This window comes from Fukomys damarensis, unplaced genomic scaffold (genome assembly GCF_012274545.1).
Source record: "Fukomys damarensis isolate Sample0158 unplaced genomic scaffold, DMR_v1.0_HiC HiC_scaffold_38, whole genome shotgun sequence".
NCBI classification, from domain to species: domain Eukaryota; kingdom Metazoa; phylum Chordata; class Mammalia; order Rodentia; family Bathyergidae; genus Fukomys; species Fukomys damarensis.
Genome location: NW_022900950.1, coordinates 76,037,952 through 76,064,795, shown reverse-complemented (window position 1 = coordinate 76,064,795; position 26,844 = coordinate 76,037,952). Strand labels below are relative to the sequence as shown.

The window sequence follows — 26,844 nt, the reverse complement described above, 5'->3', positions numbered from 1 at the left end:
TAGATGGGGGGGGGAGGAGGGGGTGAAGGGAGGGCAGAGGTAAGGGGAAAAAATGAGAATCAAGACTTGCCATGTAAAGGTACATGATCCCAACAATGAATGTAACTGTACTGTATCCCTAAATGTACCAATAAACTCAATAAAAAAAAAAAAAAAAAGAGTCCTTTGATGAGTAACCCAGTCCCCAAATTTCATTTTAGCATGGAGGAGAGTGAATTTCGTCTGTGGAATGTGTAAAGAAGTAGCCCTTGCTGGGCACGGGGGTGATGTGGGCCAGCACTTCCCAGCACTTGGGAAGCTGAGGCCAAAGGATCATGAGTTAGAGCCCAGCCTGGGCAATGTAATGATTTAGTGGGTCTCAAATAACACACAAAAAGAGCATGCATGTAGCTCAGTGAGGAGGACCTGGTTCATTCCCCATTACTGCAAAAAAAGAGCGAGTTCTGGTCATTCATTTAATCAATCAGTAAATATTTATTAAATTCATGCAGCATACAAGACCACATTTTTCTTGATCCGGGTTTTTAATTTTTATTTAGGGAAGCACTACATCTTTTTAGCTAAAAGCTCTTTTTTTAATGTAAATTGTTCTTGATACTACCCCGGGTTACCTCAAGAAAAATCAGAATCTTATTTTAGCACGACACTTTCCAATGTATAAAAAACCATTCTGCTCACTGCCCCGTACATTTTAAAATCTGAAGGCTATAGCACTTAAAACATAGAAGCAGATACCAAAAGCTGTTTTCTGGAAAGTGCTACCTTTCCAATTTTACGATTTTGGCAATAATATCCATGTTCTATATCCCTGCCTTCTGGAGGGAGGAAGTAAAGGGTAAGGAGAAGAAAATGCCTTGGAGAGGCACAAGAAAAGTAAAAATTACTAAAAAGCTTGATTGTTTGAAGATGCTGTTGTTTTTTAAAAGTCTCTACAAAATGCATGCTCTGACCTGGGGGAGCATGAGCAGCCATGCGCTATTTATTCCTTTTTGCTGGTCAAAAATTCCCCACTTCCATCTTGACAGCATTCCTCTTTCTCCTCCCTCTGTTTCTCTGTTTCTTCTGGCAATATTAAGAAAAAGAAAGGGAAGGGAAATAAATAAGTAGAGAAGCTAAAGATGTAGTCCAGTGGTAGAGCACCTGCTTAGCACGAGTGAGGCCCTGGGTTCTAATCTCCAGCACCACGAGAGGGAAAGTAAAAAACCCAAAACACGTTGGACGAAAGTGTTACATCCAACATCACACACACCGTCCTCCTTAAAACAGCAGATGTGCAAGGGAGCAACAATAAGGGATCGGGGTCAGGAGAGGGCACTGAGCCTGTGGTCTCAAGCCAGAGGGCCATCTGTGAATGGTAAAACTGCAGCAGTTAGAGTAGCCCTGGGTTCTAGAATGCGGTCACTTCGCTTACTTTCCCCTGTGGTTTCCAGAGTAGGGGTGGAAAAGTCAGGATTCTAAATTTGAAAGCAACATGTTCCTTCCAGAGGCACACAGGCCCCGGCAGCCTAAAGGCCAAATCCTTCCCACCTTGCCAGCCTACTTCTCAGGAGGCTTCTGCAAACATGCAAAAACCTTGGTTATGAGAAAGTCAGTGCCTTTGACATAACCAGAGCCAAATATCTCATCTTCTTACATGTTTCACTTGTAACATGTATGACCATTCATAACACTGCTCTGAAAGTTATTTTGTTGTTTTTTTCAGTAATATCATAATGATTTGCAACAAGTTCATTGCTTTTATGAATGAAAGCTTTGATGAAATTAAATTCCAGTTAATAATTGGAATTCATTCTGATTACTGTTTAAGGGACTTCTTATATAATTCATGCAATTTAGTGGCATGGAAAAGGGTGGTTCCTCTCAGTCGTGGGAAAGATCACAGCCAGCAGTCCTCTAGTGAAAGACAAGTTAACAAGAGAACAGCGTAAGAAGAGTTCACTTCATCAAAGCTGTAGGTGACAGAGGAACCTTCAGAAATAAAGGTCCAAAGACCCAGGTAAAACTGTTTCAAAACTTAGACTCAGAGAAGAATGGACAACCTGTGTGAAAGTGGGACTGGACAAGACAGAGTGTTACATTCTAATGCTGGTGGATAGACAGAAGGAGCCTGGCAAGGCTGTCCTGTTCAGATGCTCTGCGTAGCATTCCCTCCTCCAAGATGGAGCAAGACTCCTCCAGTGAGATTGTTATAATCTGCTACCAGACAAGGTAAGTGAGAGGATTTCTTCATAGCCAGCTTCTACAGAGAAAAGCAGGGGGAAATGAGAGTAATAGTTCTAGGTTTTATGGCTTTCTTTGAGGAGTGGGGTTCCAAATCCTGTGACCATCTTAAGGAGTAGAAACTCTGGTTTGGGAGAGAGAAAGAAGCACGGGGCCCAGGAAGACAGGAGAAGGTCAGCAAGGAACTGTGCTTCTGCGGCTGCATCCGATGGCCTCCATCTCTCTAGTTCAGAGCACTCAGCAAAAGCAGCGCACTCAAGGCATCATCGGAGCACTAACAGGTCTCAGAAACAAAAATAAAATGAACAGAGAAATAGGCAAAAAATGCTAATAGCTCAGTATTCAAAGCTGATGTAACACAAATTTGGACTTGTATATGTGGACTATGCACTGATTAATTTCTTTAGCCTGGAAAACAATAAAAATGATTTTATTATTATTTTCATGCTTTAATTTTGTGTGTGTGTGTGTGGTTTTTTTTTTGTGTGTGTGTGTGTGTGTGTGTGTGTGTGTGCACCAGGGATCAAACTGGGGACCTTGTGCTTGTGTTCCTTAGCTATCTTTAATAACTCTGTTTCTAAGCAAAATCATTCTCACAGTTGGTTTTTCCATCTGCAAATCAGATGATAATACTGGCCAAATAAAGTTATTGTACTGGTAAAACACAGCATGTATGTAACTAAATATCAATTCCATGCATGTTAAATATTACATGCAACCTCTCTGCTAAAACAGGAGCGTGACTGGATAGGGGGTCTCAGGGGGTCCAGCTCTTTGGAATCTGGAGCAGAGAAGTGAGCAAGGCATCCAGAAGAATGGACAAGAGCAAGCTTTATTAAGAGAGAAAGTCCACTCCGCAGGGTGGGAGCAGCTGTGGAGAGGAGCTCCGCCACTGGGAGAGTAGCAGCACCACTGGGCCTCCTAAGGCTCTGAGATTGTGGGGTCATCCACAGCTGGGAATTTGCAGCAGTCTACAGCCATGGGTACCTGACTCAGCCCACCCACAGGAGGGTTTCTGATCATTCAGGGTTTCTAGAAGAAGTATCCTGGCATCTGAACCCCACGGGGGGGGGGGTCAAAAATGCATTGCAAATGAGGTTGGGTCTTGTCCTCTCGGCTTTGCAGATGCTCGCGGATCTTGGGAGGGCAGGACAGCCTTTATCTGTTGGCTGCCCAGTATTTGGAGAGTCCTCCTTACTGTCTGGTTTTCCAATTCTTGCCCTGTGGTATTCCGTTATTTGCTTGTCCTTGCTCTGCTTCCTACCTCAAGAAAATTAAAACGCATAGAAGCCTTCAACTTCTCTTTGGCCTTTCAAAATACAAGTGAGTGCGTCCCACGTATGACAACAGAGGAGTCGTGAAAAGTTGTTCCAAGCATTTCCATCTCTGTGTCCGGGAACATGACCTGAAGACACTCAGAGGCTGTGTCCCTCTGTAGTCCACCTGTAGTCCATCTGTAGTCCCTCTGTAGTCCATCCGTAGTCCATCCGTAGTCCATCTGTAGTCCATCTGTAGCCCACTACAGCCCCACCTCGGGCAATTGGCCGCGCCCACAGCCATGTCTCGCATGACCTGTCCCCTTCATGACTCAATGTCCACATTCATTGCCTCTCGACTTCCTTTGTCCTAGGCTGTGCTGATCAGTTTGCTCTCGCTAGAACACTTCAATTAATTAGCTGGCACAGAGAAAAGGTTTAGTTCAGCTCACAGTTTGGAAGGTTTCTGTCCATGACTCTGGCCTGTGGTGAGGCAGCACAGCACAGTAAGAGGACAGAGTAGAGCAAACACAGTCCTCTCATGGCCCAGAGGAGAGGGATGGGACAGAAAGAGGCCGACCCACAATCCGCCTCAAGGGGGAAGACCTCCTAACAGTCCCACCTCCTAATGGTCCCACCCCCCTCACTGCATGTGGGAATCAAGCTTCCGCACACATGCCCTGGGGCCCCTCCAGGCTCCATGACAGTGCCCAGGTGTCCAGAGAGCTGCACGTGCACCACATCCCCAGATGATGTGCTTCTCACAAAGCTTGGCTTGGAGAGCCCAAAATATTTCTGTTTTTAAACTTTCCTCCTCTCTGATTTTATTTCTTTAGGGGACAACCATGGATGGTCTCTGCAACTTGACAAATACTTTGCCACTTATTACCAAATGGCCTCCTCCCCATATCCCTTTGACACAGAACGATCCGAATGCCGTAAGTAAGCACTGCCAGTGAGTCTCCTATCCCATGAGTTCGTGACAGAGCCATGTTTTTAAAAGTTGGACCCAATAGAGTTTTTTAAGGGTTAATTGTACTTTCACAGTTGCAAGTTTTATTAGAGATACATCCTTAAATTTGGGGGCTTTATTTTCAAATGATTCAAGGATCCTAAGAATAAAAACAATCATGTCAGGTATTATGAACAAATTTATGTTAATTTTGGGGATGCTATTTTATTTAAGTTCCCTTTGCACAGTCGCTATAAACTTTGAGGTAAAAGAAACTGAGAAGACAGAAAAGCAGTGGTGCTGTTTAGATTTTTATATTTTCAAGCAAAAAAATGTTCTGAGGTCTAAATATATTTTAGAACTACAAAATCTTATCAATTATAACTTACGATTTTTACTCATATATATAGGAAACTTACAAATGGAGGGGGCTTAGAAGGGCATAAACTTGAGGATTACTTTTATGATACTTTAAAACAAAAAGATTTATGAAAATAATATCTTTAAATAAATAAATTATGCAGATATAATTCTGTACCTTGGACCTATAATTGCAATCCTAGGTTTTCAAAACCTTGTTTAAAAAGCAGGGGTTGGGAGAGGGGAGATATCTTTTACTATAGATTTTTTCCTCCAGGACCAGCCACAAATTGTAAAATCCAGCTTTCCAAATTTTGAATTGGTTTTGTCTTCATTACTCAAGTGAGATTAATAGAAACTTACTAAACAAAGTATCCCATGTGTATTCCAGAGGAAGAAAGCCAAATAATTTGATTGCTAAAAAGCTAAAAGCTTTTAGAAAGAGAAAAGCTAACCAAGCATAATTTAATTGCTAATATAATGTCAAAGATAATAATGATTAAACTATATTATTAGCAAGTGTTATTTTTATTGTATATTGATTTCATTTCTTAAATTTTAACTGAATCTTTTTATAAGCTCACTCTATTCCCCCTCACCCCAAAATTTTCAACAGCTCCTAATAGACTTAAACCATTACCATGAGATAAAAGACAACAGTCAAGTGACACTGAAAATAGAATGGCAAAGAAATACTACATAAGAAAATCCTCACCATGAACAGGTCAGCAACCACACCCAAAGCTTAGTTCTGAATTTTGTAGCTATTAGGTCAAAATACTAGTTTACATAACTCTCATAGTCCAGTTTGTGAGGCAAAAACCAACAAACGGGGATACTTCAGATCAAGTCAGCAAGAAAAATAATTTTTTTCCTTATCCCAGATCTTGCACTGTGGAAATTTGTCACAAGTATAACTGCATAAGAAGAATGAATCAAAACTACAGAAAAAAACTTTATCCTTAATACATACTCTTGCACAAATGCATAGTTTTTAATTAGAATTCTTTAGACATGATGAGAAATTGCTATTAATAATCAAATATCAGGGCTGGGGATATAGGTCAGTGGTGCCATCGCCTGCCTCGCAAGCACAAGGTCGCAAGTTTGATCCCCAGTTCTGAAAAAAACAATCAAATATCTTTGTCACTCTTGAAAGCAGTACAAAAATTAGATGACAAGTGCAGATGAAACCAGGGTGTGAAACTTAAATTGGTTCCTGTTGTGCCACTCTGTTCAATCAAGTTACTATAAGGATTCATTAGAAATTAAACAGAGGATGGCTTGCCTAAATTCTTGTCTAAATGAAAGAATGTGAGGAATTCCCATTTCAATGTCACCTCCCACTCAAGATCAGTGTCAGGGAAAATGTCATCTCTATGATTAACCTGTGCACCATCAAAGCTGAAATTACACAGAGTTTGAAGAAAAGTTTGCTGCCACATAATTTCATCGTGCAGAGGCTACTGGCACTGACTCACTGGTGCATCACTCATCTTTTTAAAAGAATATCTGGAATTTTCTGAGTGAATCATTTTCCAATAGCATTTTCCTCTAGCATTTTAGCACAATCAGGCGTCCATATGATTACAAGCTCTTTAAAAATATACAGCACACAGGGCTGGGGCAGAGCTTAGGGTGTAGCACTTGCTGGGCATGCAAGAGGCCCCGATCTTGATTCTCACTGCCACTGCACACACAGGTACCCAGAAGGCACTGTGTTTTGTAACATTTACATGTGGTTTTCCACATTTCCCTATTACAGACCACCCTGCCAGCCACACGTATAGATCTTAACTCACATTCATCATGGAGATATATGTAGACTAAATGCTGGAGTCCATGCTGATTTTTCTGCTTTCCGTTCCAGTCCTCCCCTTATCCCATCCCATCCCCAGACAGCGCTCACACATGACCTAGGACTTTAGCTCAAAGAGACAGAACTCATTTTCAGTGATCAGAGCCAAAATGCATACTTACAGCTAAATAAGACTGCTGAGGAATGAGCAAAGCTGACTCCCCACCCTGATCTCTCGTACCCGCGTAGAGGGGTCTCTGCGCTTACATGGCGGAAGGGAAGAACAGTCAGCTCTGCACCTGAGCGAAGGGGCGGGTTCCCTGCTCTGATCTGGTGGCCATTCACACTCATGGGCCTCTGTCCTTCTGAATGGGACCCATGCCCCACCCAGGAAGCTTCTCTGGGAAGATTAGAAACAGGAAGCCAGCAGGCAGAGAATTCACAAGGAAAGATCCGTGGGTTCCGGGATGTTTTAAGTTAGCCATGAACCTTTTGAAATAATTATATATAAAACATTGTATTTCTTTCTGTTTTCTGTGAGAAACTTAGTAGATGTGGCTGCACATGTTGCTAACTTAGAAATCGCTCTCTTTGCACAGATCACGCTTTCTTTGCCTGACCCCAGTAGACATTTGAATCTGGAACCCCTGCTGTACAGCTGAGGGCTCCAGAATCAAACTTAAAGGGGAGGAATTGCTCACCGCTGTCTCTAGATATCCTGCATTTCCACAGGATCCAAAGAAAAGCATTTTTTAAAAACAATCTTTTGAAGAATACTTGAATTTTCTAGGAAACCTAAATCTACCAATACCATCATTCACTGTTTAGTCCTCTTGTAAATGTTTTGATATTAATATTAAGTGTTAATAAACACTTTATTCTTAAATAGAAGCTTTCTCATGGACATTGACCCTATCACACCGATCCCATCACCCTTTGGTGACATAAGAGCAGATGGTTTCATTCATTTCCAAGCACAAGGAAAAGAACAGCCTGCTGCTTTTTAAAAACAAAGTGGTGGCCTGGTAAATGTGTGTGCATCCAAATGTTAATCCTCTAGCTTCATTTTAAACCTAAAATCAGGCTTTGGAACCTAAGGCATTGCTCAGATGGCTCGGGTGAGACAGGACGTGTACTAAGTAACTTTCTCATAGCTCTTTGTGCCTTGCTTTTCATGACCCTGTCCTCCTGGCCCCTCGCTGTCGCCCCTCTGCCCGTGTCTCTGTCCAGTGGTCAGCTCTGTGCCGGGGCACTGTTCATGCCGAGGTCTAGCGCTCGACTGTGATGAAGCCAGTTTACGAGCTGTCCCGTCAGTTTCTTCAAATGTGACTGCAATGTAAGTACAAAAGGAGGGCTTGTCCCTATCCCCGGGACAGTATTGGTGACACTGTACCAAGACCATGTCAGTTTCAAGAATCCGTTTTTGTCAAAGACGTTGTTTTTCCTGCATCAGTTATAGTGATTGCTCATAGTCATTTGCATTTATTAAATGCTAAACCCCAACCTTAAATTATTCCATGGATTAAATTATTCAACCCCTCATAAGAACCCTATGAAGTATTTCATAATACCAGATATTATGTGAATCAAAGATAAAAGGCCTCTAATTAAACAGTAACAGAGAATTTTTCTTTCACACTTATTGAAAGAACTCTTTTAGAATTTATTGGACCTAAGTTTGAATATTATGATGTACGAATAAAGGAAAACAAGAAAAATAACCGGAATGAAATATTCCCAGAACATTGCATTTAAATTAACTTTTGAATCACATTTTGATTCAAAGAGTTTGATGTTTTTTTTCCTAAGCAATTCAAACTTATTTATGAAAAGAAACTGTTCTCATAATGAATGGTTTCTTGATTTCTAGTAATTATGGTTCTAAGTTTTCAAATGTACAAATTCGGATTTAACCAATTTTAATAGCACAAAGACACACACTTCACCAAAACTTTTTTTTAAAACAAGATCAACAAAGGCAGCTATTTTAACCTAGTATTTTTCTGAGTTGGTTTTTTTCTTAATCCAGATGTTTTAGTGTCTTGTGGCTCTGACCTTTTGGTATATGGAGACAAACAAACAATTCTTGAGTTTACAAATGTCAGCAAGTCTTGCCTGTCTCAAACTAAACAACATACACAATTTAAGGGCTCAACATGCAAGGGATGGCAAATCTAAAGTGCAGAGTTCCTACAGAGAGTGTGATCATCGAGTCACAGAATCTGGGGAGTTTCCTTGGAACCCAAACTAGGACATCAGGAATTTAGAGCACAAAGCATCCCGCCTGAGCTAAAGAAAGGAAAAGCTCCCCAGCACTTGGTCCTCTCCTTCATTCTTATACCTCTTTTTTATCGTCATTAGTCCGACTAGAAAGACATAATGATTTCTCAAAGAAACTAAGGTCCTGTGGAAAGTTTCTGTGGTTTAAATTTTAACTGGAACTGAGCACGGTGGTTGGTGCACACCTGTAATCCCAGCAGCTGGAAGGCTGAGGCAGGAGGATCACTCCAAATTCAAGGTCAACCTGGGCTGCATACAGTAGTGAGTTCAAGGCCAGCCTGAACTACATAATGAGCCCCTGCCCTCTGCAAAAAATTAATTGGAAACACCAAATATAAGAATTTGTACTAATTTCATCATATTTTCAGAGAAAAAATTATCACCCACATTGCTTAAATTACTAGAAAATCCAAGTCAAAAACATTCCCTGATCCTGCCATTTTCATTGTTCATTTTCTCACAAATAAGACTTACGTCCATTCTCAGTTCCACTAACCTCTGTTAAAAGGGAAACACAGAGGGAGAAAGCTGGAGGGGTAGAGGGGAATAAAAGGAATAGAACAGTGAAAGATCATACCTACCCAAGTGGTGAGTGATTTAGCTGCTTTCCCATTTAATTAAAAATTATTTGGCCCTATATTTACTTAAATAATGCATACATTCATGTAGACATACATGTATACATACTCACATAGATGCATGCGAGCCTTTGGCCCTCCAATTTTCAGCCCTGGTATTTAAAAAACGGCCAGATAAGGTGATGCATGCCTGTAATCCAAACCACTGAAGCATGAAGATGGCATGCTTGAGCCCACTGTGGAAAAATGAGCAAGATAAGGTCTTAAAATAAAAAATTTAGAAGGCAGTGGCAGCATGCTTGCCTAGCACATGTGAGGCCCCAAATTCAATGTGCAGCGCAGCAAACAAACAACAAAATCTGGGACCAGATCCTCACAAATGACTGTCTACAACAAAGCAAAGAGAAGTAGGGGTCAAAGGTAACTCCAAGGTTTCCTCACTGAGTAACAAATTGATCTGAGAATGAGGAGACCTGGTGGCAGCAAGTGGGGACAATTAGGACTCTGATGTTGGATTTCTTTTTTAATATGAAATTGCAGAGTAACTCTTTGGAAATTTCCAGTGGGCATTTGGAGATGTAGGCATAAGGCTAAAAAGCTATGTCTACAGCATTTGATTTATTCTCTGTTAAAAGATGGCATTCATAGGCTGAGCTGGGAGTGTAGCTCAGTGGTAGGGCACTTGCTATGGGCAAGGTCCTGGGTTTATCCACTAATACTGCAAAAAAAAAGTAGAATTCTTCTACACTTTGAGTTGCACTACTTTGATAATTCATCTGTGCATTTATACTTTCAGCTGCAGAGCTGCTTCATGCCTTATCCCTGTCTGTTTGTTCAGCTCATAGGGAAGAAGGACTCCAGGCTTTACAGCAAATACATTAAAAATTAAATACCACATTTCCTTACTGAGTTTTGTCAATTTTGAGTTGGAACTATTATGGTGAAATGTCAAAAATGGACTAAAATCATATATAAGTAAAGTATCACAGAAGCCAATAATCCAAGGGATGGTTATTAAAGTTATTTAAAACACTCACATAAATGCAAAAGAATAAAACAGGCAAACACAGAGATAGGAATATTTATGCATTATTCTAACTCACTAAAAATGAACTTTGTTCTACTTTAGATCCAAGAATTTTATCATTAAAACTGTGAGATGCAATAGTAAAAGATTTCTATATTAAAATCAGGGCTATCTCTGGGTTTATCAAACTGGGTAGTTTCTCTATCATAGTATAAATACAAGATTATGTGAAGAGTCAAACTTCGGAGTATCAAAATTTAAAATGTAAGAATCTGCTGTATTTTACAAGTATTTTGGTTTGTCCTAATCGATGAAAATAACAATCACCTCTCTCCATTTCAATGGGATATTCTGAAAATGTAAATACTACCACTATTTATGAAAATATCTGGGTCACACAGAAAGAACCTATAAACTCAATGCATTCTGTATCAATGAGGATCCAGCCTTCTAAGATACGTTATGTAGGAGCCCTTAAGTGAATCTCCCGTCCCACTATGGTAACTCCCACACAGAGGTGCAATTAGCATCTGCCTCTTGCATCCTTCTATAGACCCTCCTTTCCCTCTTTTAAGTATATTAAACATGCTTTCTTGCCTAGTCGTTGGGACTCTATCCATACATCAAAAGGGAAAACAACGTAATCCCCATGGCTTTTCTATATACTTTCCAAAATTTCTAACAGTGTAATAATCTCTAGATAAATATTTTTGAGATAAATTTTAATAAATAGAAATCAAACTTATTGAACTTTATTTTTAATTTTAAATTTTTTCAGTACACTTTCAGTTCATGCCGCTTACTGTCATCTTGGGGAGTGGTTACATGTACACAGATTGTTTTTTAGATGTTCTTCCCTTCCCTTCCCTCTCTTCTCCTCCAATTAGTGTAAAGATGATATGCCACAACAGGAGCTAAGATCAATAATGTCAACAAGAATAGATGGTAAATCCTAAGCTTTCACACTGAAGAAAAGTCCCTATCCATAGACTCATGCCATTCGTCATCTAGATAGACAGCAAGGCTCTTACGAGCACACGTATTGTCTGTTTCCCGAAGTGCAAACAGCAGGTGTCAGACATGTTTGCTGAGAAAATGAATGAATGAATGAACACATTTTAATAATACAAAAATTATATCTAGAGTCTTAAATCAAATTCTAATGCTTAACAATTTATTCTTAGAAAATAGAAACCCAGAATATAAAGTGGAACCTAGGATAGAAACCAAGTGAGAATCATTAGTAAAAAAGATTCTCAGCTGAGAGTGACTTCAACAGATAATCAACCTTTGGCATTTGCTTAAAAACCATCAAGTACCTGATGTGTGTAGTTTATACAGTTTTTAATTTTTTTTTCTTTATTGTCCCTCCACCCTGGGGCCTTTTTAAGGTATTTTTTCTACATTTGCTCTCCTGTGAAATTTTGATACTTATGCTTACCATACATCTCTTTATGTATATTTTACTTTATACATTAAAAAGTAGAGGTTTTACTACTTTCTAGGAATCAGTCCTCACCCACTAGCGAGACTGGATGTTCTCCTAGATTCTAGAACAATGTTTCTCAAAATATGTCCACAAATATTGTCTGGAGACCTAGAGGAGTTACCTATCTTACTTACTTTTCCTGTTGCTGAGCCAAAATGCCTGACACCCAAAGTTAAAGGGGGGAAGGTTTATTTAGCTCACAGTTTATAAAGATTTCATAATCGGCTGGCTGCAAGGCAGTGTGACAATGCAGAGGAGAAATAGTTCATGGCAGGCAGAAGACAGAAAACGCAGCAAGCAATAAGCGATGACAACAGCAAGCTGTCCTCTTCCTGTCCTTATATTCTATCCAGGCTACCCATCCTTAGGGTGGGCGGCACTCATACCCAGGGTGGGGCACCCTTAATCCTAGCACTGCACCAAGAATCAATTCCAGCATCACACTCTAGATCCAGCCACCTCTGAAGATCCCCACCTATGACCACATGAGATATTGGGGGGAACATCTAGATATGAGGTCATAACAGTATCTTTAAGAAAGATTCCTTACCAATTTTAAGTAATGCTAGTCCAAAATTTAAACGTTGTTATTGTATGGCAGTGTCTTTAACCTCCAGACAATGTTGTCTTTTGCATATTTGTCAGTATGTATCTACTCCACCATAGAATATAATGACTATTAATAATGCCATCATATTATTAGAGAGCTCATTTAAATCTTTACACAGTTAAAGTAATTTACTTGAAAAAGTTATGGGTGGTTTGTGCAAGGGACATGAGCTACATTGCTCTTGGATTTTTATTTCCTTAATTTATCTGATATATTACAATGCTTTTCTTAGGAAAAAATTAAAGGCCTATGGCCTTCCCAACCACCCTAAGAGGACCTTGTCTATCTCAAAGTGTAGTTTATTAAATTAATGATATACAGGAAAATCTTTCCATATAACTTAATAGAAATTGGAATGAGATCACTCATTCAGTAAAGACAGTTCAACTATTAATATAATTGAGTTTTTTTCATAATTAATTTCAGAATGATAGAATGTAGGCAATGAAATATTTAAAAACTAAATCTATGACTGCATTTTAAATGAAAAACACTCATTGTTTATTCAAAAATCAGATGCCTTCTAAAGTTTATTAAATAAAATCAGAACAAAATAATTGAAAATCAAGTTTCTCCATTTTTTGTTTTTAATTCTTTTGTCAGAATTACAATGTCGAAACCTCAATTTTTAAAAACATGAGTATATTCTATAATACAAAATCAGCAGATCTAATTCAAACAGTTCTGTGAATATAAGTAGCATCATAAAGAAGTTGTTTGCTGAAAGCTGGTGCTAAAGTAACTACAGTTTATAATTATCCATGTTGTAATATGAAGAAAGTGGAAAAAACCTTTAAGAACCAAACTTTACCTCGATTATAGGTCGCTTCAGTGGAACTTCTTAAGAAAACTCCCTCCCAATGCCTTCAAGAAGTACCATGATCTTCAGAAGTTGTAAGAAAAACTTTAATTTCTGACAATTAATTTTCTAGCATTTCTTGGGTGTATCTGTTTCTTTCCACATTTTTAGAGACCTACAGTATCACTGCTTAAAACCAAACCTTTTCAAGTGATTATCTGTTAGATAAAACAGGCAACAGCTAACTCCTAGGTACCTTTTTTTTTCTGAGATGTTCTAGAAGGCATTCTAGAAAAATCTCAGGGACCAATCCCCAAAGAAGCTGTAGCTTGTTGCTGTGAATCCTCTACCACAGGGCTCCCACCCACCAGGGGTCAGTGGCCTATGAGGAACTGCTCCACACAGCGCAGTTGGTGGTGGGTGAGGAGTCCAGCTTCATCACTATTCAGTCTCTTCCAATCAATGGAATCTTTAGCTGAGCTCTACCTCCTGTCAGATGAGCCAGTCAGATTAGATTCTGATTGGAGCTCAAACCCTGCTGTGAACTGCAAATGCTAGTGATCTCGGTTGCTTACTCCTGTGAATTATCCCCAGACTATCACTTCCACCAATCCACGGAAAAAAATGTCTTCCATGAAACCCATTCCTGGTGCCAAAACGGTCGGGGACACTGTTCTACCACACTCTCCAAAATAGCAATCTGTCCTTAGGAGCTCTTCACTCTCCATCATTCTGGCATGGTTACCCTCAGTGCCCATCTTAGATTATCTTTTCCTAGACTCACCATGAAGGTTAGAAAATGAAGACTCCTCTTCCACATGTTTGGAAATTTAGTCTCTGCCTGAGACAGCAGATTGCTGTGGTTTATAACCTCTGAGCGTGGAGGGCTTGGTTCCACTCTCCCACCTGCCCAGTAGGATGAATTTTATCTTGGCCTCAGGAGGTATCTGACATGTTCAGGGTCATGAAGGTATGCCTGAAAGCCACAGAGGCCCAGGTGATACTTATCTGTGAATTAGGTCAGCTTGTGACTAAATCATCTTGTTCTATACTTGAATTATTGGCTTCAGATGCTCTATGCCTAAATCACACTATCTAGAAAATATCTCAGAATTCCTTGTTTCACTTTTATTTGTATTGGTTTTAGTTTGGGTTAACACTAGAGAAACTGATATATATATGTGCATATTTTTAAGATACCATATGGAAACAAAGAATGAAATATTTTAAAACCCCAAATAATCCGCAGAAAAATATATTTCAGATTTGGAAATTAAAAGTCTAACAAAGATGGTTCTTCAGAACTTATTTTGAACATGTATTGATTGATTGAGAAGATTTTTGCAAAATTGTGCCTGCTGCAAAACTTCAAGAGAGTACTTCCTTATATTGTTTTCTGATTTTTGGACTCTAAAGAATTTTTCTAATCTGTAGCACCACCTTAAGGCCACAAGTTTAAAAGAAGTTAGAATGTAAATATCAAAATTCAAGTGGTTTAGCATGTTTTGCACACCAAACATCAAATACATTATTGAACAGCCAATTTGTTCAAAGAAATAAAATGATCAAAATAGCCTAATAACAAAAAGGAATCTAATTGGAATCTAACCTACATCTAGGCGATGTAGTTCATTGCTTAGTCAATCCTTATAAAACTTAGAAGCAGATAAATCGTTTTTCTGCATATGAGAAGGATGTGTTACTTACTATATGACTGGATCTTTGCATGTCAAGTGAAACTGTCAGGTGCATAATAATTTTTATGTTAACATTTTAAAATCAGAGCTAGCTCTTGCATACTAAGCAATAAGGAATCTCTTTTAGTCAAAAATTTTAATTAACTGAAAGCTCACTCATACTGATTTCTCTCTTACTGCCTCTAGGATTTATAACAAGTTATGTATAAATTCAGGACACGCTAAAGAACAAAGACGATCTGAATTCTAAGCAAGAAGGCAGGCTTGACACCCTTACTAGGGCCTATACACATAGATGTAAAGCTTTACATGTGATTGAATGGGTTATACACTGCCACCTTTTTCTTTTGATCTCCAGTTAACCGAGATCAAAATTCTCTTCAGTAACCTCTGTAAGCCTGCATTCAGTCTTGCCTATACATTGAACTGTAATTTATGTTTTCCAGTCTTTATATTTTGAATTTATATTTTTCTCTTTTGCCATAAGGAACATTCCTTATGAATGGCCTCAAACACTTAGTGGAAGAAGACTTGAGGGGCCAGATTACTAAACTTTAAATTTATTTGCTTGGAAGGTTTGTAGTGAACATGGAATATGGTTGGTGACATTAGAATGCTAGGTACTGAGCTGGGGATTTAGCTCAGTGGCACGGAGCCAGCCTCACAAGCACAAGGTCCTGAGTTCAATCCCACGTGCCAAAAAAATAAATAAATAAAAAGTCATGTACTTATAATTTTACCAGCATTATGTTAAGTACTTACAAATTTGCATAACAATAACTTGGGAAGGTTAGAAAAATGTGGTCTCTAGGCTTGTCTGGTTAGTGAGTGCTTTCCTATGCATTAGTCTTATTCCTGGGAAATCCAAAAGGTAAATTTTTACTATTGCCTGTGCCCTAGATAACTAGAATTTGTAAATAAAAACCAGTCTAAGTAAGCGTGCATGAATTTAACAGCAAAGTGAGTGGCATGATGTGTGGCTTCACTAGATTATTTCATTGCGTTTCTCATTTTTCAATTTTGGCAAAACACGCCTACCAGAATTTCCCTACTTCGCCATGTTGGACTTTCCAATGAGAGGAACCAGGAACGTCCACACTGTTGAACTACCATCGTGCCCTCTGCTCACGTAAATCCTCCAGCTGGCAAAACTGAAACCCTGCTTCATTGTTTTCCTTTCTGATAATCATGTTCACAGGTACTTGCAAAACAACGAGATCGTATCTGTGTCCACCTACGCCTTCAGAGGACTGTACAACCTTAATAAACTGTAAGTAGCAGCGCTGGTGACTGTGCCTGTGCCTTGATGTGGTCAGCCGGTCCCCTCGGGTGCAGGCCAGCCCACCTGCTCTCCACTGGGTGAGGAAGGCCGCACAGGGTGAGGGGACAGGGTGACGCCAGGCTGAGACCTGGGGCTCGAGTCAGACCGGCTTCAGCGTGAGTCCAGATCGCATCGCCTGGCAGGGGAACGGTCCTGTGAAGTGCATCTTCTTTTCTAGGCATGAGTTCCCCCTACCGTAGGATCCAAGTTATAATAGCACCTCCCTGGGGGGACAGTAGGGGACAAAGGAGAACATCTGTAGCCAACTCTGGGGCACAGTGAGAACTGTGTGTGCCAGCCGTGGCGATAGGAGTGATGGGTGAGTGAACTCAGTCAAAGTGAGGGAGTGTGCTGATAGATTTATAAAGCAGAAAAAAGCCAAAGCCTTTCCCAGTCATCGGGGTTTTTGTTTTGTTTCTGTGTGTTCATTTCTGGGTTTTGGTGCTGGGGTCGAGCCTGGGGTCTCACACATGCTAAGCACATGCTCTGCCCCCGAGCTGCACCACCAGCCCAAGTGTTCCTTTCCCCTCAGTGTGCTTTTATAAATCTATAAAACACTGTGAAGGAGAAAAGCTTTTTCTTGTGGTAACACACGCAGAACATAGTTTCGCATCGTGGAAATGTGTGGTCCCGTGGAGTTAAGTGGACTGACACTGTTGTGCAACCCTCACCATCCCTCCTCACTCCAGGACTGTCTGTTTCCTAGGCAGAAACCCCTCACCTGTTGACTGGTTCAACTCCCTCTTGCCTCCGGGCGCACCATCCTACTTTCTGTCCCCATCAGCTGACCACTCTGAGTGGTTCTTGTAAATAGAATCATAAAGCACTTGTTCACTTGTGTCTGCGGCATCTGTCCCCACGTAGCACTGCCGGTCCTCCCCTCTGTACGGCGGAATGATTTTCCACTGATGTGTTCACCACCCCACACACCCCACAGCGGCTGCACTATTTTACTTTCCCATCAGCTAGTAACAAGAGGGCAGTCTCTCCACATTTTTGCTTGTTATTTTCCGGTTTGGGGGTGACTTTGTCTTACAATAATTATCCTAACGGACAGCAAGTGGTACCGCACTATGCTGAAGAGTAAGATTTTTAAAACAAAAGACTTTCTCAGAATTCCATTTCACTGAGTTCTACCAAACTGTCTCATAGGAGAAATAAGGGAAAGGACATGTAACCAAAAATGGCATAAAAAAGTAACTTCCTGCCTTGCCACTTCTGTCCCTTTGTTATTCTTACCCCACTGACTGCCCACCCCCCAAAACAACTCACTCCATCAGATTTCCAGTTGATAGTGTCATCAGCCATTTACTCTGCCTAGAATAACTCCTGCACTTTCTTTTTTGTGTGAATGCCATGTTCTCTCCAAGACAGAACTAAATTCTCTCTTCTCATGTTTGCCGACTTCAGGGAAATGCGTGTGGCCCCTGCTCCTGGAAAAGCACGGTTTCGTGCTCTGCACTGTCTGAGCACAGACACTGCAGGTTCCCCTCTGGTTCCTGTGTGCCTCACATCCCATCCTGTCTCCCCTCCAGCTTCAGAGCCCCGCAAAGAACAAGATGCCATTGTGTTAGTCAGCTTTCGGTCACTACAATGACAACTTACCTGAGAAAACTAACTTATAAAGAGAAGAGGGTTATTTGGGACCACAGCTTGAGCATGTCCAGTCCATGGTCATTGGGCCCTGTTGCCAAGCGCATAACGGCAGGGAGTGCGCGGTAGAGCAAAGCCGCTCACCTCAAGATCAGGAAGCAAAGCAGAGAGAGGAAGAAGCCAGGGACCCACAGTCTCTTTCCCGCACCGTTCCCGGTGACTAAGGACTTCCCTCCCTTGGGGCCCCACTTTGAGGCCCACGGCACCTCTCAGCAGTGTCACCCTGAAGACAAACACTTGAACACGGGCCACTTAGGGCACATTTATCCAAACCAACACCACTGGAGAGTAGTGACTCAGAACAACTTGATAAGCAGCAAATCGATGAAAACATAGGTTGATTAATTCACTAATTATGGGGAAACTAAAAGCCAGTGGTGATACAGGAACTCCTCTTAAAGCCTCAAAGGCAGAGAAAGTGGCATGGTAAGGATGATAAATAAGAAAATGAAAGATGAATGATTATTTTTACTTTATTGTGAACATCAAAAAAGTACAAATGTACAGTAGCTATTTCTCCTTTTGCAGGTATCTCAGTCATAACAGAATAGCCTTTCTGGAACCAGGTGTTTTTGAAGATCTCCACAGACTCGAATGGCTGTATGTTTAATTTATGTGGCATTTTGCAGTATGAGTCTTTACATTCTAAAAATATATAAGTGAAACCATTTTTTTTTTCTCCTGGCTGGCAGGATAATTGAAGATAATCACCTCAGTCGAATTTCCCCACTCACATTTTATGGCCTAAATTCTCTCATTCTCTTGTAAGTACTAAATTAAAGCAAATGTTTCAATTGAAAGAAGAGGCATGAATAAAAATGAATGCTTTAAGCATCAGCACATTAAATTTGGGACTATTAAAACTCCAAACAGGGTTTTTGAACCAAAAACCATCTCTTCATCATTTTCTCCAAGGCTACTTACAATTCTAACAATTTCATAAGTTTCTCTGCCTTCTAGAAAGTCAGCCCATCCAAAGTGAATCTCTCACTTACTGTTTTATTGAAATGCCCCAAAGCACACATGATGGCCTTATGTTGCTGGTAAAGGAAATATACCACGACTGGCGAAGAACACAGTCATTTCGAATCCCGGGCTTTCCCCAGCCCACCGCGGATGGTCTCGGTTGTCAACAGCACTTCCCGCCATACGACAGTGTCTGCTTGTAGACAGTGTGCTACCAAGCGCCTAGATACACTAGGACAGGCAGAGGAACACTTACAGAGAGAAGACCACTCACTTGGTAGTTGGCTTGGTGTCATAGGAAGACTGATAAGAGTGTGTTTTTCATAAGATGGGCAAAGAACCCCAGAAGAGCGTGACCACTGCGGTTTCTTCTCTTCTCAGGGTTCTGATGAACAACATCCTCACCCGTCTGCCGGATGAGCCTCTCTGCCGGCACATGCCAAGACTGCACTGGCTGTAAGTTACTGTGTTTGTGTATATTTAAGAAGTCAGTTAAATGTTCTGGTCTTGCCTAATTCCTTTCATATGTCAGGGCTTTTTATATAATAGATTGTTATTTTATCACATTTTACTGGGCAATTCGGTTTGAACCGAGGGCTTTCACACTAAACTGCATCCCCAGCCCTTTCTGTTTGTTTTGTTTTGAGAAAGGGTCTCACTAGTTTGCTAAGTTACCCAGGCCGTACTGAAACTTGCAATCCTCCTTCCTCAGTCTCCCAGAGGGCTGGGATTACAGGTGTGGGCCATGTGTCTGGATTCGTATCACTTTTTCGACTTACTTTACAATATTTTTATATAAAGCACTATCATTACCTAAATTCTCCAAACTCCACCACAATAAAATATCTAAAAAAACACATTGGAACCAGGAGGAAGAAAGAGATGTCACCAGATCTACACATTGATCCCTTGCCCCTTCCCGTTAAGTTGGTACAAACTCAGCCATTTTAGTTTCATTCCTAGATTCTGAATAATGAGAATGTGATGTACTTTCTTGAAAGAGTAACCAGAATATATTTCCTGCAATTCTTTACAAAGAGCTTTCTTGTCAAAAAAAGTAGCATTCTTCTGTTCAGAAATCAATTATCTAGTAAATTTTACCTTTAGGATAAAGGGAAAGAGATATAAAATAGAAGGTAGAAAAGTAAAGATAAAAAGGCAAAGAAACAAATAATAACAATAACTATTTAAAAGTTTAATCAATAAACCACAGATGAGTATCTCATGAAAACTTGCTCTGCCCCTTTTTTATCAGAAATTTTCAAAAGTTTGTGGCTTGGTTTCCACCTTCACAGCAGATTAGAAGTACGGAATTAAGAAGAGGGAGAAAAGAATCAGCAACAGTAACTGTAGTACTGTTGGAAGCAACAGCTGTCAGCTTGATAATAAAGTGGAGGTGGCAAATGCCACAAGAAACAAAAATAATGGCTCACAATATACTCATTTGGAATTCCTCAGGGAAAAACAAATGTCTCAAAAATCATTACTAATTCCAGGAGCATCTTAATCTGACAGTTTAGTACTATATTAAACATTAATGACAAGCTAAAGTCATAAATAAAATGGCAAATTAATTTAATATTTTCATTATAATTGAATTTTGGCTCAAAGGACTATATTAATAGCTATTATGTGCTAAGTAGTGCCAACTTACTCATGAAGCACAACTGATCAATATTTACATGAATACAGTAAATTAGCAATTAAAACTGTATATATGGAGTCCAAGTGCAAATGTTACTGGTGTTATGCAGTACCGTAATAAACCCTTTACTTTTTTCCCAGTACTGGGTATTGAAGCCAGAGCCTTTCCACTGAGCTATATCCCAGCCCTTTCTTCATTTCCTGATTTGAGACAGTCTCACTTACTGGCTGAATCGCCCAGGTGAGACTCAAACTTGCAATCCTCCTGCTTCAGCCTCCCAGAGTGTTAGAATTATAAGCATGTGCCACCAAGCATGGTTTTCCTTCAATTTTAAAAAGAGAGCAAAATATATACCATGAATCACATAAAAAATGAATGAGATTTATTACTAAATACTTTTAAAATATGAAACATAAAGTTATTACCTGTATGTTTTAGCTATCAAATCAATATGTATACTTGATAATGAATATTTTTCCACTTTTAATGTTAGTAATAACATTTTGCTTTGTAAGTATTCATCACTCTTAAAATTAATTGCAATATCATTACCTAGCACTTTAAGGAAAATACACATAAAATAACAAGTCATAATAGCTCAAGAGATTAGGCTTGCAAGATTCATGATAGACAACAGATGAAAATCTTCAACATAGCTCTTTCAACGCAATAAAAAATTATAAACACTACAATAAAAGCTGGAACATTCAAAAAGAAAAATGTGTAAGTCATAAATATGCAGATGAACATAGGACAACAGCCAGGGGTGAAATACAGGTCAAGAAAGTAAACTTCCATTTTGAGATGAAACTAAGCAAGTCTATTGGCAGCAGAAGCCAATATAAAGAATTAGAAAATAGAGATAAATGATATTCAATACGAATAAATGACAGCACAAGGTACTAAAAGACATAGAAAAGAAAGATGGAAAATAAAGTAACACACACACAGAGCAGTGAAAATGAATAAACTAGCACTACTTGAATTAACATGGCACAATTTCAAGAACATAATATGAATTACAGAGAAGAGTACATGGAAATATTGTAACTCCATCGCAACGATATTGGGCTTAGGTGACAAAACCACATGACCACCTCTCTCCTTCTCAGCCAACAAAAAAGAGCTTTAACATCTACAAAGTTCTAATTCTCTGGAGCTCATCAGAGAGCTATGACTGTAAGACAACCAAGTAAATGCAATGCTAAGGAGTGGCATATAGACTAGTTCACTTTTAAAAGAGTGGGAAAGAGTGGGTTATTGTAAGAGCAAAGAAAAACAATGCTAAAATTCTAATGAACCGATAAAGTAAGGCATAGTGAAACACTTCCAAATAACTGGGAACGCCGTTTTTCAAGGGAAGTCAGTTCTCCCGTAGGACTGGCTTTCACTGGCCTCCAGCATCTCACAAGAAAAACTGAGAGAAGGTGAGGAAACCAAGGAGTCTTACTTGCCAGCAAACAAACATACAATCTTCCTCCCTAGAGTGCTCATTCTTCAAAAGCAAAAGCACTGCAGAGGGACAGGAAATCTTCCTGTGTCCAGGGGCCAGGCAAAGAGGTACTATCACCAGAGGAGAGGGAGAGGCTAGAGCACCCTCGACCCTCTCTAGCTCAGGGTCCTACACTGATAGAAAGCAGTGAGTGGTGCTGTCCTACATCAGGCCAGGACACTGTGCTAGTCAGCTGCCCATCGCTGTGACAAAATACTTGAGAGAGTCCATTTAGAAGAAGGAAAGGTTTCTTTGGCCTATGGTTTCAGCAGTTTCAATCCATCGTCAGTTGATTCCATTTCTTTTGGGTCGTGGTGAAGTAGAAATATCATGGTGGGGGTCTTGTGGTGGGGAAAAAGCTGCTCACCTCATGGTAGCCAGGAAGCAAAAGAAGAGCAAGAAAAGGAGGGACCAACGTGCCAAAAGCTCCCTCAAGAGTCTGCTCTCCCACTGATCCGACTTCCTAGTTCTAGGCCTCACCCCTGAAAGTTGACCAAGCTTTTAACACATGGACTTTGGGGACACTATCCAAACCACAGCACTTAGGAAGGGGGATGCTGGGGAAAAGGAGAAGCAATGCTGAGGAAGCCCCATCTCCAAAAAGCAAGGAAAGGTCCTTTGTCAAACTGTAAAGCAGTCAACAGAACCAGATCGGATAATCACTCAGATGTTACAACTCCCAGATAAGAACATTAAAATACTCACGATCAGCAAATAAAATAACACAGTGGAAAAGTTGGACAATACGCTTGAACATATGGAAATCATCATCAAAGAGATGGAAAATATACATCTGAATTCAAAGATTACTTCAACAGGCTCAGCAGCAGGCTGAATATAACTGAGGAAGAATCACCAAGTTTGAAAATCAGACGATAGAAAGCTTTCTAACTGAAACAAAGAGAAAAGACAGTAAAATTAAGACAGGGCAGATAATCTAAACACTGTGGGATAATATAGAACAGTCTAACAGAAAAGTAAGTGGAGTCACAGAAAAGGAAGAACAGCACAGAGGAAATATATAAGGAAATAATCACCAAGAACTTTCCAAAATTCACACAATACAACATTTCAGAACTCTAAGAACATCAGAAAACTCAAGCAGAGTAGGAAACACACACACACACACACATACACACACACACACACACACACACACACACCACACACAGGTGGGCCATAGTCAAACACTAAAAACTGAACATAAAGAAAAATCCTTACGGCAACCAGACAAACAGAACAAAGATAAAAACACAATATTCATTTTAAAAGAAAACTAGAAGCCTGTATTAACATTAGCAAAAGTAGAGTTCAGAATATTGGGGATAGTGAGGAATATCATATAAAAATTAAAAAGTCATAGAGCAAGAAGACATAATAGTCTCAAATAAGTAACAGCTTCAAAATACGTGAAGTAAAACCACAGAACTGTAAAACTAGCCAGGAATCAAAAGATGACATTTAAGGGCCAGGGATTTAGCTCAGTGGTTCTGCTGCCTGCCTTGTAAGCACAAGGACCCAAGTTCGATCCCCAGTATCAAAAAAAAGATGACATTTAAAACCAACCAAATCCATGTATCAATACATAAATGATAGATGGTAGATAATCTATTCTTTTTAATTTTTAATTGGTTGTCATTAATACATGTTTCCAGTACATAATGATTACATTCATCATGGGGAGTGGTACATGTGCCTGATACATCTTAATTATTTTTATGCCCTCTCCCTCTCTTCTCCCTCCCCTCACAATGTGATATCCTTAAATTTAACTCTAATAAAAAGCAAGTCATTGGCAAATATCCTATGAGAGGTAGAAGATCAGAAGGCAAGACTTTCTCTCTCCTTTCTTCTCTTTCCTTCCTTTCTTTCTTCTCTCCTTCCTCTTTTTTCCTTGGTGCTGGGAAGTAAGCCCCCCTGCTTACATATGCTAAGCAAGAGCTCTACTGCAGAGCCCTGTCCCCCGCTCTAATCCCACCATTGTTTTTCTTTCTTTAGAAGTCCCTGTGTGGAGTGCACAGTGTTTACATTCATGCACAATACGCCTTGCTTCCTTTTTCATCCTCTTTCCCTTCCTGCCCTCACCGTCCACCCATCTCTGGATCCCCTTCCTGTTTCCATTCGCTTTTTCTCTGTGGAGTCCGTGCATGCGCATAACACATCTCAGTTCCTTTTTTCATCCTCCTTCCCTCCCTCCTTTCCCTCTCCCTCCATCTCAATACCGTTGTCAAAAGAAAGAAAAGCTATATGACACTGGGTAAAGTTATTACAGAGGTAATTGACAGAATGTGCAAGCCTTTCTAAATGTCGGAAAAAAATAATTAAAAAATAATTTTGTGAAACATTTTTAATTAACGTATCCACAGTATAATAGTGTTTTTCTTTGGAGATTATTTTGTTTTGTTTTGTATTTTCAACATAGAGAATTGAATCCAGGGCCTTCACACTGAGGCATATCTACAGCATACCTACATTTTTGTTTTCTTCGGTTTTGGTTTGTTTGTTGTTTTTTGGTGTTTTTTTGTTTGTTTGTTTTTTGCTTTTGCCTTTCATTCCTGTGTTTCATTTTGGGACAAGGTCTCTCTAAGTCACTGGAAGTGGCTCAGCAGGGGCTCAGATTTGTGATCCTCTCACCTCAGATTCCCAGAGTGCTGGGATCACAGGCTTTGGCCACCATTCCTGGCCATGCAGTAGTATTTACAGGATTTTAAAACAGTGAACTAAGGCCAACTAGACTAATCTTACTACTTCTGGCAAAAGACTTGAATGAATATTTCTCAAAAGGAGACATACAAATGGCTAGCAGGCTTATGAAGAAAGAAAAAAAAACCTTTCACATGACTAATCATCACCAAAACACAAATTAAGATCACAATAATAAGTTACATCTCAACTCTCACAATGGCTTTCATAAAAAAAAAAAAAAAAAAAAAAAAAAAAGATAAGAAGTACTGACAAGCATGTGGAGAAAACACAACTGCCCTTAGACGCTGTTAGTATATGGAAGTTGGTGGTGATGTAAATTAGCTTGCCTTTGTGGAGTATGGAGGTTATCTCAAAAAATTAAAAGTAAACTGCCCTACGTTCCAGGAACTCTGGATATATATCTAAGAGAAATAAAAGCTGGATGTCACAGAGATAGCTGCACTCTTGTGTTCATTGCAGCACTATTCACAGTAGCCAAGAAATGGAGCCTAAGTGTCCATCACCCGATGGGCAGATAAAGAAAATATGGCCTATCCACACAGCGCGGTCCCATACGAAAGGAACTCTTGCCACCAACAATAACGTGAACAAAGGGGAGGACACTATACTGTGTGAAATTAACTGGGTACAGCAATAACCGTACAAACTGATCTCCCTTACACACGGAATCCACAGTGGTCACACTCATAAAAGCAAGAAGTGGACAGGTGGCTGTCACGAGCTGCGGTGCAGGGTTGGTTGTGAGATGGAGAGATGCTAGAAAAAGATACAAAAGCTGGGTTAGACAGGAAGAATGCGTTCAGGAGATCTCTTGTACACCACAATGCCTATAGTCGATTACCATTCTCTGTGTACTCGAAAGTTGCTGAAAGAATAGATTTTATATGTTCTTACCACAAAACATAAATAAGTGAGGTCATGGAGATGTTAGTTTGATTTATCCAATCTGCAATGTGTATAATATAGTAAAACATCCTGTTGTACAGCTTAAATATATATAATTTTTTAAATACACTTTGTGAATGCAGACAAAAAAGCAGGCATCATATAGATCTACATAGGTGATATCCTGCCCACCTAGCTTTAAACAAAAATAAAGACACTCATGGTAGTCAGCTTTCTGTCACAGGAACAAAATACCTGATGGAATTATCTCATAGAGAGAAAAGGATTCTTGAGCTCACCGATTTAGAGGTTTCAGGCTGGGACCAGTTGGCCCCATCTCAGTGGTGAGGCAAGGATGGCCTGACAAGCAAAACCACCAATGTAACCAGCCAGGGAGCGAGGGAGAGGATGAGGAAGGACCGGAGTCCCACGCACCCTCAGGTCACAGCCCCAGTCACCCCACTGAGGGCCTCCACTGTGCCACACCTCCTGAAGATCCATCCCTTCCCACAGCACCACTCATGGGACCAAGCCCTTGGACATAGGCTCTGACATGTAATATCCAAACTACAGCAATGTTCTCGTGCTTCCGCTGCAATTTCCAATAAGTGATACTATGTTACGGATACATAGGCACCAAAGGAATACGTGTAGCAAAAAAAAAAAAAGAAAGGAAAAGTAGGCATACATAAGCATAAGCAATAAGAGATAATAATCCACCAACCACCTCTTAGTCTATGGAAGGTCAGATACACCCAAGCAGACACAGAGAAGTAAACAACATAATAAGTTAAGTCACATAAATAGATGCCTCTTATCAAATATAAAACTTTTCAATTTAGAACACTAACATGCCTAGCTAAATTACTACATTCTCAGACTTTCCTAAGTCTCCAAAGAGCCACAAGCTTACACATGAAGGAGGTAGAAGTGATTAGTGGAATTTCTGGAAATTTTCCTTAAAGAGAAGGCAACTAATCCTTTCTTCCTCATCCAGAAAAACGATGATGATGATGATGATGATGTTGATAGCAAGAGCTTTAACAAAGACCACAAAGATAGGACAAGAGAACAGTGACTCTAAAAAAAAAAAAAAAAAAAAAAAAAAAA

The 26,844-nt window shown here is 39.9% G+C and overlaps 1 protein-coding gene across 1 annotated transcript in view; it reads left to right on the top strand.

Annotated features, from left to right (window-relative positions):
* Positions 1–26,844, top strand: part of Rxfp1 (relaxin family peptide receptor 1) — a 103,208-nt gene that overhangs the window by 55,247 nt on the left and 21,117 nt on the right. Inside the window, exons 3-9 of the mRNA XM_010627943.2 lie at positions 4,313–4,414; positions 7,817–7,922; positions 13,393–13,464; positions 16,265–16,336; positions 18,569–18,640; positions 18,733–18,804; positions 19,388–19,462. Coding sequence (XP_010626245.1) covers positions 4,313–4,414; positions 7,817–7,922; positions 13,393–13,464; positions 16,265–16,336; positions 18,569–18,640; positions 18,733–18,804; positions 19,388–19,462 — 571 coding nt within the window. The remainder of the gene's footprint in view (positions 1–4,312; positions 4,415–7,816; positions 7,923–13,392; positions 13,465–16,264; positions 16,337–18,568; positions 18,641–18,732; positions 18,805–19,387; positions 19,463–26,844) is intronic.